Source organism: Penicillium mononematosum (genome assembly GCF_028829835.1).
Source record: "Penicillium mononematosum strain IBT 11891 chromosome Unknown utg000005l:1.0-9366267.0:1.0-9372171.0, whole genome shotgun sequence".
NCBI classification, from domain to species: domain Eukaryota; kingdom Fungi; phylum Ascomycota; class Eurotiomycetes; order Eurotiales; family Aspergillaceae; genus Penicillium; species Penicillium mononematosum.
This window is the reverse complement of record NW_026643275.1, coordinates 8140795-8152198: the sequence shown is the minus strand read 5'-3', so window position 1 is coordinate 8152198 and position 11404 is coordinate 8140795. Positions and strand designations below refer to the sequence as shown.

Below are 11404 nucleotides of genomic sequence, written 5' to 3'. Positions count from 1 at the left end.
TCGAACATCGTATCCTAGATTGCCTTGCTAGTACGGAGGTACAGCCAATGCCGCCAGGAACAATATAGCAGCTGTGTAAGCCGTTGCTTGGTAAACAGCAACGCTATTGATAAATAATACAATATCTATCTATCCATGTGCTGAAGGAGTATATATACATGTATCTAGTCCGATCAAGGTGAATGGTATTTCTATCATGAGCTTTTACGCTTTTATATCCGACGGGTCACGCCAGGATGAAAACAAAAAGAACAAAAGCAAGACGGGATCATTCCAGAAGATGGAAGTCCCTCTGCACCTCCGAAACAGTGGGCTGTGAAGAGCCGAGAAAAAGGAGAACAGGGAAGAGAAGATTTTAAGCGCGACAAAAAAAAAAAAGACAAGACGCAAGAAAACGCCTGTCAGCAAAAACAGAGGGATATCATTAAGATTCAAAGAATCCAGACATGTCGCAAACAACAATTTGAAAAAGGATAAATTGAATGGGGAAAAGAAGAAAAGAGAGAAAAGAGAAGAAAGCAAAACCGTAAGACTCGTATACTCGATAAGTCGTCAGGGGGGAAAACCATTCCCTCCACCAGTAGATGTAAAATCTCCAGGAACATTGAAGCCATTCACTCTTCTTTCAGACTTCCGACCAAATTGCGTAGCACGTCCATGATGACGGCTTCGTCCTTTGGCTCGCCGCCTGGGAAGGAGCTTTCTGGCGCATCGCCCAACACCCGTGCGCGCGCACTCCGCAGGACTTCCCGGATGTAGTTCTTGTCCTCGTAGTCTTCCATGAGAACAGCTTCAAAGTCATCGATTGCCTTGTTCGCTCTATCAATGAACGAGGATGACTCTGGTGGCCCTGGTGCAGGGTTCTGCTGAACAGGGTGTTGCTGTTGTTGATGGTGAGAATGGGCCGGGAGGCCTGGAGGCGGATGCTGCTGGTGCTGATGTTGGTGTGGGTGTTGATGTTGATGCTGCGGCTGATGCTGGTGGTGAGGTAGCGGATGTTGCTGCTGAGGAGGATGCGACAGCGGCTGCGACTGGGGTTGGACTGGTGGCTGATGTGGACGCGGATGCTGAGGCTGGTGTTGGAATTGTGTTCCACCAGATGGAGGGTAGGCCCGAGGCTGCGGGTTGTTGTGAGGAGGTTGAGAGGATGGCGGCTTTTGTTGGGAGTAAGGGAATGATGCTGAGGGGGGTCCGTGAGGGGGTCGTGGGGTCTGCAACTGTTGCTGCTGGCCGCCTGTCGGAGCAGGGGCAGATGCGTAGGGCGAAGTGTAGGTTGAAGGGATTGTCGCCGCGAATGCAGCTGGGAGGTTGTTGCGGAGTTGACTGGGGATGGGGAATGATGCAGCTGGGTTTATAGGTGGCACTGGTGTTGGAACTGGTGCTGGTGCCGGTGTCGACACCGGTGCCGCCGGTACTGACGCGGGTGCGGGTGCGGGTGCAGACGCGGGCATAGCAGCCGGAGTAGGTGTTGGCGCTGGAGACGGGGTAGGAGCAGAGACAGGGGCAGGTGTAGGCACCGGCGGAGGTGCCGCTGCCGGTGCCGGTGTCGCAGCCTGTGGCGGGGGCGGAGCAGGAGCTTGAACCCGTGGAGCAGGAGGAGCGGCGGGTGTAGGTGCAGGGGCCTTCGATTGAGGTGGGTAGGGACTGGCTCGTGGAGGTCCTCCCACGTTAACAGATGCCGGGAAAGGAGCAGGCGGTATAGAAGGGAATTGGAAATGCTGTGGCGGATTTGGCACCTGTGGTGGGCCCTGAGGTGGTGCATAAGAATGGGACATCTGAGGCATGTACTGCTGGGGAGCAGGTGCAGGAGGGTGGGACACCTGCGGCGGCGGCGAAGGGCGTCGCTTCTTTTCCTTCTCAACCGACGCGCCGGGAATAAGTTGCCATGACCAACCCTTGCCATCTCGCTCTGCGTGCATGAACAAATGCCCATTGCCGTTCAGGTTGTGCCGTACACTGGATGTCCAGCCCTCAGTCTCACACTTGAAGCGGAAGTACGGATATTTCAGTTTCAGCGCACGATAGATCTGCTTCAACGTCATTGGCGTTCCGGCTTCCGTCAGAGCATCAAAGATGAGAACGGCGTAGTTGTACGGTGGCTTCGCCAAATCCTCGGCATTGTAAGCAGACTCCGGAGGATAATTGGGGGATGGTGATCGTGATGGTTTGCGTTTTTTGACCGGTGGGGGTTTGACATATTCTTGTGGAGGCTCTGCAGACATTTGGCCGCCTTCCGTTGAGGGAAGGGGAGAATCCATTGGTGTACCATCCGGCTTCTTTCTCTTGGTGTACTTCCGCTTCTCGGACGGTTTGTTTGTTGGCGACTCGGGAACGACAGATTCTTTGGCAACTGTCTTTCCGGCCTTGGGCACTTTGAGTGGGGGTGGCGTGATACCTCCGTTGGCTTCGCGCTTAGCTGCAATTTTCTGCTCCCGGGCAAGCTCAGCTCGCTCGCGCTTAGACATGATCCCATCTTTGGGAGGACGTCCTGGTCCCCGGCGGCGGGCCGGCTGCGAATCGTTATCCCCATTCTCGATAGAATCCATTGCTTGAGCCGATTTAGAATCCTTTGTCTTGAGGATGATCTTCTTGGAAGGTTCCCTGCTCTCGCCGCTCTCACTTCCGAGTCTCTCAGATTCATCAACGTCGTCATCCACTTCGATCGAAGCACGGGCATCTTTCTCTTCCTCCTCTTCGCCATTCTCTGCCAATTTTTCTTCCATGCGGTCGGCTCCAGTTTCGCCAATGGGGACGTCTGGCAGCAAAAACCGGATACGCACACCTCCAATTTGGATGTAGTCGCCGCTATGTAACGGACGAACTTGTCCGGGCGATAGCCAATCAGCCCCAATGAACGCTCCATTACGTCCCATTACCTCCATTTCAAACAAGTTACGGTCAAAGTTGTATGAGATCCGGACATGTCTCCGAGAAATCCCTCGATGGCCTGCGGCACTGCCGTCAACGGTCGTTGGGGGGTGAATGGGAATGGTGGGCAAGAATCAGGGGATGGGAGCAAAGCTAGCGCATCAACCGGCTTTGCATCTCCGTTTCCATCTTGCAAAGATTGCATGGCAAGCGCATTGTAGTCGGTTGTCGATTGTAGTTGAGCCGGGTTTGCATGCAATGGTACGACAGCCTCGTCAAAGGATGATTTTGATGATCGTCGGCTCACGTTCATATTGTTCGGAAGATGCGGGGGTATATCTGGATCAAACCCCATAATACCTCCCCGATCACTGACAACACTACCCATCATGGCAGCGCTTTCCTCCCGCTTCATACGGTTCGGGGTGTGGGATGTATTTCCTCCACTTGAACTCTTCGCCCGAGTGCTTCGCACGGCCTGCCGGTACTGGAACTCTCGGTGATGGGCGGCGCGTGCGGCGCGCACGTCTCGCCCTAGGATGAATGAGTAGGTATTGACGTAAAAATGCCCATCATCAAACTCCAACTTGGCAAATGCTTGGATCTTAGGTTCCGATCCAGCAATTGAGGCCGCCACATCTTGATATCCCAGGGCTGACAGATCGGCGTTTTGCGAAAGGAAGGCGGCTGTGAGCAGTTCGTTTTGGTGAAGAGCTTCAAAGGCATTTTTCGGGGCGGCGGAAAAATCCAAGGGCGGAAGGAGGGAGGGCTGCTCAGCGTCCAATTTCGGGTTCATGGGGTCGGACAAGCTTCCCACAGCATCAGATGAGTTAAATCCCGTATGGTTCGTACCCTGGTGTGCAGGGTTTGTCCCCATGTGCCCATCACCTAAAGCTTTCCCACTTAGCAAATCCTGGATCTCGCGAGATGTTGAGCCTGTGTCTCGGTGTAAGCTCGGGTCGATGGGCGCGTGGGTTTGAGCTGGCATGTTGTATGACGGGGAAATCGAGTCGTCCATCTTGATATCCATGCGGATATCCTGATCCTCGTCCTGTTGTGCAGGTTGTATCGTGGTAGGGGTGGAGTTTGCGGCTGGCTGATTTCCAAGAAGTTGTGCTAGGAGCGCACTTGCGGCATTTTGGGTATTTGCATCTTGTTGATGTTGCGCAGTTGAAAAGTCGTGACTGTCCGAGTATTCAGTTTTGATTGCGACGTCCGGGGCGGACATCCCGTTGGGAGTTGACGGGGCAGAATTATTCTGCATGGCGCGGATTGCGGAGTCCTCTCGAGGATTGCTAGGGGGTGCAGTGTCTGGTGAGCCGCCATAGTCGTATATGGGGCTATCGGGGCCTGGGTCAGGCGGTCGATGGCCCACGGCTGGCGCAGTCATAGTCTGCGACGACATGACAGGCTGGTGCTGGGGAAGGGAGAGGAATGAAGTTCCAATAAGAAGGGAAGTTCTCAACTTCAGACCGGGCGGTGAGCGGTGGCCGATTTGGTCGCTGCAGATGGCCGTAGTCACCGCTGAGCCATGTTCTTTTTTTTTTTCTCTCTCTTTTTTTCCTTTTCGTTGGTCTTTTTCTTCGGTTCTCAAAATATCGGTTTGACTTGAGGGATTCAGCAAATATGAATCTGGAAAGGTTGGTTGGAAAAGCGCCGATGATCCTCTTCCGGGACAAATTTTCTTTCCCGCCCCGCCCAAATCCATATTCTCTCCGACTTGATCCACCTATTTGGTACGGAGTAGACTGCAGTTCCTCACCGATCTTGTTTTAAAGAGCCTAGATCTACATATGTATATGTTGGAGTTGGTTGCAAAGGAGTATGATTGCTCTTGTTCTATTATCTCATATTTTCTCGGTCTATCGTCTATGGCCTTGGACCTCTTTGATATTCCAAGGTTTAATGAGGTGAGGGGAAACCATAGTAATTATTTACAGGTACATATGTACTTTGGGCAAATTCAATTCATATCAAGTGTATATGCAAGGGGTGTATGATACTACATATTCTGGGGAAGCGGAGTATATATGTACACATATTACACATTGTTGTATATATGTAGAAGATTACATATGTAGCCTTCCAATATTGTCTATACCTGTAAGGATCATCTTTATCGCGATAAACCTCAACCCTTTCTACTCTACCTTCACCTCTACTTACACCTTGTACCTTCACCTACCAAAACCCAAAATGGCCCCGAAATTCAAAAAGCCCGATCCAAAACCTCAACCAAAGACCACAACCCCAAACTGGCCTCCCCTCCGCCCCCCTCCCCCGCCGCCGATCTAACCCTGACCCCCCTCCTCCCCGACCAAATCTACCTAATCCGCAACTTCCTCTCAGGCACCCTCTGCAAAACCTACGCCTCATTCCTCGCCTCGCTACCACTAACAACAACACCGGGAATCCCAAAGAAAGACGAGGCATTACGCGTCAACGACCGATTCCAGATCGACGATGCACGGTTCGCGGAGATGCTATGGAGCACAACAGCGCTGAAGGAGCTTGTCACGACGCGCTTCGAAGAAGACGAGTATGGGTACGACCACGCAGAAGAAGATGAGAGTACTAGCTCGTCTGCCCTTGCTGCACGGGCACGTCAACTCTGGGGCGGGGAGCCGTTGGGGTTGAATCCTAATATTCGCATTTATCGATACTCTGCTGGACAGTTTTTTTGGACAACATTGTAAGCTCTTGGTCCTGGGCTGATTTGGATTATAACAGTTCCTATGCATAGGAGCTACACATACATCCAAGCTAGAACTAGCACTAACACCCGTTAACCTACAGACGACGAGGCCAACAACATTACCCTTCCCCCACCGAACTCGCGCTCAAAAGCAACACCCGCTCGCACAACTTGGACTCTGCTGGTCTATCTGACGTCCTGCACAGGCGGCGAAACTATCTTCTACCCGGAGCCGACGCGCGCGAACCGTGATCCCGAGCCGATAGCTGTTGCGCCGGAGGTTGGGATGGCACTGTTGCACCGACATGGAGATCAATGTATGATACATGAGGGGGCCGAAGTTACTGGAGGGGAGAAGTGGGTATTGAGGAGTGATTTGGTTGTTCCGAGGTGATATACTGGTGTTGATTGCATTTGGGGAGTTCCAAGGTTGGCGAGGGGCAGTATTTTACATAGACATATGGAACATAGCATAATCGTAGTGGGCAGGCTCCCACGCGATTTCGACTGGGAATGCCCTCCAGGGCTGGGCGTTTGGGTTATATACACATGCATTTGGGAATTTATCAAGCACAAATTCTAATCATTCTGCTGGATCATACCTAAGTATTGAAGGGTCCAATCGAGTTGGATAACACAGTAGCAAAAGAAAATATGAACAAGGACGACAGTAGGTCCCTGTCACAGATGGCACGCATAGAAGAGACAAGAAGTTGTAGATACAAGTCAAATAGTCGTAAAGAGTGGAAAGTTTGCTGGGGAACGAGGAGATGGGAGACAAATAATGAACATGGGGGAAAAAGTAGATCATCAGTTATTGGGATAGCAGATGAGTTTTGAAACTCGACAAAATGACAGATGACAATTGGTTGGATCTCGCCAACGAGGAGTCTAATTTCCTGACTCAAAATCCCCAAGATTCAATTTCATTGTAATCATATCATGCTGCCTTGGAAACAGGAGACCTCTTCGAATCCAGTTCGTACTCGGCCCCTCTCATCATTCCCTCCACAGGACCGAGAAGCCGCTTAAATCCGTCCCGGCCCAACCGCGCCACCTTCACATCCGTCTTGGTGGTAATGCTAGCCTGACGTGGCTTGTCGTCTAGCAATGCAAGCTCGCCGAAGTAATCACCTCGGCGATAGTTCTTGACGGGTCCTGAGACGCCGTTCTTGGTAGCCTCGGCTTCACCCGACTCCAAAAGATAGAAAGCATCTCCGGGATCGCCTTCGTGGATGATGGTGGAATTAGCCGTGTACTTGATGGTGTCCAGAGCATCCGCGATCTTCGAGCGCTCATATGGCTTTAGAGAAGAAAGCAGCGGGACTTCCTCCAGGAAAGCCTCGTACATACGACGGCGTTGGAATGCCGAGTCCATTAGGATGCGGCGGAAGGTGATGCGGTCAAGGGCCCACAAGGTGCTCTTCGGCTCGGTGGAGATAACTGTCGCAGCACGCGGGGCATTGTACATCAGAGCTAACTCGCCGAAAGATCCTCCGGGTCCAATGCTGGCGACCTTGTTGCCCAAGCCATCAGGGCCAGGCTGCACGGCGCCAGAGGGGTGGATATAGACGTCAAAGTTTCCTTTTTCCACAATGTAGAAGTAATCGCCGGCATCACCTTGGGAGATAACCTTGATATCCTTCGCAGGAATGGGCTTCTCAACGAGAGCGTTGAGAACAGTCAAGGATTGATCATCGTCGAGATGGGAGAAGAGGAAGTTGCTACTGACGGCGCTCTTAAGCCGGGAGACCTGCTCTTCGGTCTTTGGGTGGTGAGGAGGCGACCAGCTATCTGAACCAGCTTCAGTGGGATTTAAAGATTCCGCTGAGACAGATGTCCGACGACCAAGCGCGTAGTTGGTAGGGAACCCTTGCTCTGCGGATCGTCCCGGGAAGGGGGGCCAGCTCCCCTCCTGCTCGTCCTCCTCCCCTCGGGATCCTGGAAGGGACTCCGGCTGAATAACGATCCTCCCGTTTGTGATCCTCCTTCGGTGGATGCACTACCTCCGAACAGAGCAGTTCCGGGGGCACAGCACCCGAGTTAGACTGTCGGAATGTCAGGTTGGTTGGTGACGTCACCTCGAACTCGTCGTCCTCGGAGATTTTGGGGGTGCCGGCAGATTTGTCGCCAGTTCTGGTGTTGATGACCGGGGTCGAATCAGGAGCAGAGTTCTGTGCCATGATGGCGTTTGGAGGGGTCGAGGGCCAGAGAGGCCGCAACTCCGGGGTTGAAGCTGAGTGGGCTGGATGTGGGATGGGCGAAACAGAGATGATATCTGTAGGTATTAGAAAGGAATGAATTTAAGTAGATGAGATTGAGGAAAGGAGAAGGAAAATGTAGGAAATGTAGCAAAAAGAGAAAGTTGAGGTAGAAAAGGGTAAGAAGAGTAATGAGGAAGCAACGGAGGGGCAGACAGTGGGGAATTATTGGTTGGAGTCTAATTGTAGGGATACTGCATGACCTCTTCTGTCCTTCTCTGTCTCACTCACTCTCTCACTCTCTCTCTCTTCTTTTTTTTCCTTTTGTCTCTTGTCTCTTTTTCTCTTTCTTTCTCATGTCTCGGAAAATAAAATGTGAATATTGCAAATGAAAAGAAAATAGCAAAAGCAAGTGAAACCGGGAAATTACCTGTGTCTTTGCTAAAAGGAAGCTGAGTCCGGAAGCTTCCAAGCTTTACAGCTTTACTTGTAAAAGAGAGTTGAAGGCAAAGGGGGAGATATTGGAAATAATTGAACTGGAGAATTGAAATTGGAAAGATGAGGGGTAGAGACACACTAAAGTTGGTCTGAGCTTCGTCGATCATGCTTCAAACATTGAATTTCACTACATAGTACTAGTTATGGACTATATGTACTATGTTGGACTATGTGGTATTCTATTATGTGCTATGGATGTATGGAGCAATAGTGATCGACATCCCATAATTATTTAAATGTGGTATAGTAATAAGATTGAGCATTAAGAAAGTAAAAAAAAAAAAGGAAGCTTTTAAGCCTTCTAAGTGTCTTCTAGAATTGCATCGCCACCCAAGTGGCAACGGGAAGAAGTGGCCCAGGTCACATATGTCATAGACTCGCCTTGCAAATGTCACCTTTTAATAATTTTTCTCTTGAAAATATCTGCAGAACAATTTCTTGGAAACTTTAAAGCTTCAGTTCCAAGTTACCTAGGTAATCTCTGGAAAGTCAATTATTATAATGTAGTTAATGTTCTCCTATTATATAATGTTCTCGTATTATACTAACCTTCGAAGTGCCATAGCTCAGCTAGAGCTATAAACTACCTAGTATTAAGTGCATAACCTACCTAGGTAGGTTACTATATAACCCAAAGCTCTGACATGGCGTCACATAAACGGAAAGTCTAGATCACATAGACCACGGTTCGCCCCAGCCCCTTGATATATGGGCAATAGGACTCTTATCTACGGAGTACTAGTTGGATGCAGGTGAATTATATAGCGCTAAGTCCTCCAGGGTCAGGTACTGGTCTGTGTCACCCCCCCACTGGTTTAATCCAAATTCACTACTCCGGTACTCCGAACCTTTTTCCCTACCTTCTTTCCAAATCTCTTCCAATTCTCCCTCGGAACCAATATGGGTACTTTTACATTTCAGTGGTAAGTCAAGCTTCCAACTTGATCCCTCTACCTAGAGTTCTCGGTATCTCGGTACCCCTTGAATTCCTCGTGGGACAATGCTGAGACGGTTACTTGCAGGCCTCACAAGGCGAGCGAGGTGTTCGTTACAGGCACTTTCGATGATTGGGGTAAGACAGTGAAACTGGACCGGATGGGCGACATATTCGTCAAGGAAGTGACTATATCTCCTGTACAAAAGATTCACTACAAGGTATGGGCTTACAATTCCTTTTTATTTTCTCGCACCTTCTTGCCTTTGCCCTTGGACCTTTTCGACCTTTTCCCCTCTGTAGATTTGGCGGTGAGCCTTAGGCAACAGGGGATTTTCCACTGACGTCATCTGTGCCGCTTTCCCCCCGTTTATAAAGTCGCAACTCCCGGGAATCCCCAAGGTTCCAAGATTTCAAGACTTATTTTTGTGCTGACTGAAAATTGTTTAAAAAAAAAAGTTCGTTGTCGACGGTATTTGGACTACAGATCCCAACGTCCGTGAGGAAGACGACGGGAATAACAACATCAACAACGTGCTTCTACCTGAAGAGATCAAGTCCGACTTCGCACCCATGTCTGGCGTGACCCCCGATTCTACAACCGCGGCTCTCGCTGCCAACGTTCCCAAGGAGCCCAATGGGGATCTTCCTGGTAGCTTCCCAGAGACTCCGGGACAGGAATCCGAACAGACCTTTTCCGTGGATCCCATCCCAGCTTCCGGGGGTTTATGGCAACCCCGTCAGCCTGAAGCCGGGCGAGAAAGTCCCTCATCACAACACACTTCACAACAACACTGTTGACTCGAATGTCACTTTGGATAAAGAGTCATATGAGAAGGGCCAAACTCTCCCTCTTGGCGCTGGGACCCAGAATACCGACACTGACCCTGGCGCTTTCGCATTTGCCATCCCCCCAGTCACGAACAACATGATTCCTGAGTCCAGCCTTCCGATCGGTGGACCCGCGCAACGCGCCGCAACCAGTGCGACCGAGCCGACTTATACCGGCGGTCCAGCGCAGCAGGCAGCGATGACCGATCCCGGATACCACATCCAGTCTGCTGGCCCTAACTCGACCACGGCAGCACTAGCTGCTGGTGTGCCACTAGAGTCGAAGGACAAGCAAACTAACGGCGACAAGCCCGTCGAAGAGGTCCCTCAGTTGGTGAAGGACTCATTGTCCGAGGCCCACAAGGACCCGGAGGCTGCTGCGAACCAGGAAGCGGTAGATGAGAAGCATGCTATCGAGGAGGAACTGCACAAGAAGGTCCCCGTTGCAGAGTCTGCCGGTGCTCCGGCGCCTACTGTCACTGCGGCCACCCAGCCTGTTGCGCCCCATCTCACTGCTGGTACTGGTGTAGACTCGGCAGATGTGTCGCCGCTTTCGACCCCTCCGGCCGGCCGCAATGTTGCTGCTACCCCATCTTCGGCACTGAAGAACACTGAGTCCAGTGGGCCTACTGTCACAACTGGCCCTAAGGCTACTCCTACTGCCGAAACCTCGGCTCCTGAAACCACTGGCTCCACGACTGCGGAACCCGGAGGTCCCACTGTGACGACAGGAGTTGCGTCTGCTCAGACACCTACTACTTCGACCCCAAACCCCCCCCGGTCCCACTGTAACGACTGGGGCTGAGTCTACGGAGACACCTGCTACTTCGACCGCAAAGCCCGCAGAGCAGTCTGCCAAACAGTCCCAAAGCACTGAAGGTGCTTCTACTGTTGACAAGAAGAAGAAGCACCGCCTGAGTGGCTTCTTCGGCAGGCTCAAGGAGAAGCTTAAGTAAACACTTGGACATGTTAAATTTCCGACATTGGAATCTGTTCTTTGATTCCAGTCCTGGGTGGTATAGTCTTGGCTGTAGAAGCTGACAGATATTCTGCTTTTTCTCCGATGCCTCATGTTCTTTGTTTCTGGATACCTCCTCCTGCCCTGCTTTACTGCATTGTATTCCTGCATTGTATTCCTGCAAGCCGCTTTTTTGTTTATGCCTCAGCTAGTAATTATCGTCTAATGGAAGTACTTTGCTTTATGCTTTTAATTGTTAGAATATTAGTACTCTTATGTCTTCAATGTTGTATTTATATCTGGGCCGAAGTCGGAGCTGAAGCCTGCGTAAAATGTAGTACAGAACTCGGAGTATAAGCATGTTGATTCAACGTGAAACATGAAACATGAGATATCCAATCCCGATAGAATCCTAGAAT

The 11404-nt window shown here is 50.9% G+C and overlaps 4 protein-coding genes across 4 annotated transcripts; 2 read left to right on the top strand and 2 right to left on the bottom strand.

Moving 5' to 3' along the window:
- Positions 1–614: 614 nt before the first annotated feature.
- Positions 615–4273, bottom strand: N7519_011298 (forkhead domain protein; the record flags this gene model as incomplete). Its single annotated transcript, XM_057298071.1, has 2 exons — positions 615–2805; positions 2877–4273. The coding sequence occupies 2 exons, from the start codon at positions 4271–4273 to the stop codon at positions 615–617; spliced, it is 3588 nt and encodes a 1195-aa protein (XP_057145953.1).
- Positions 4274–4739: 466 nt separating this feature from the next.
- N7519_011297 (uncharacterized protein) lies at positions 4740–5957 on the top strand (the record flags this gene model as incomplete). Its single annotated transcript, XM_057298070.1, has 3 exons — positions 4740–4794; positions 5110–5439; positions 5665–5957. The coding sequence occupies 3 exons, from the start codon at positions 4740–4742 to the stop codon at positions 5955–5957; spliced, it is 678 nt and encodes a 225-aa protein (XP_057145952.1).
- A 546-nt stretch (positions 5958–6503) lies between these two features.
- On the bottom strand, positions 6504–7746 carry N7519_011296 (cyclic nucleotide-binding domain-containing protein; the record flags this gene model as incomplete). Its single annotated transcript, XM_057298069.1, has 2 exons — positions 6504–7520; positions 7570–7746. The coding sequence occupies 2 exons, from the start codon at positions 7744–7746 to the stop codon at positions 6504–6506; spliced, it is 1194 nt and encodes a 397-aa protein (XP_057145951.1).
- A 1416-nt stretch (positions 7747–9162) lies between these two features.
- On the top strand, positions 9163–10983 carry N7519_011295 (carbohydrate-binding module family 48 protein; the record flags this gene model as incomplete). Its single annotated transcript, XM_057298068.1, is given in 5 exon segments — positions 9163–9185; positions 9285–9417; positions 9656–9895; positions 9912–10765; positions 10776–10983. The coding sequence occupies 5 exon segments, from the start codon at positions 9163–9165 to the stop codon at positions 10981–10983; spliced, it is 1458 nt and encodes a 485-aa protein (XP_057145950.1).
- Between the last annotated feature and the right edge of the window lie 421 nt (positions 10984–11404).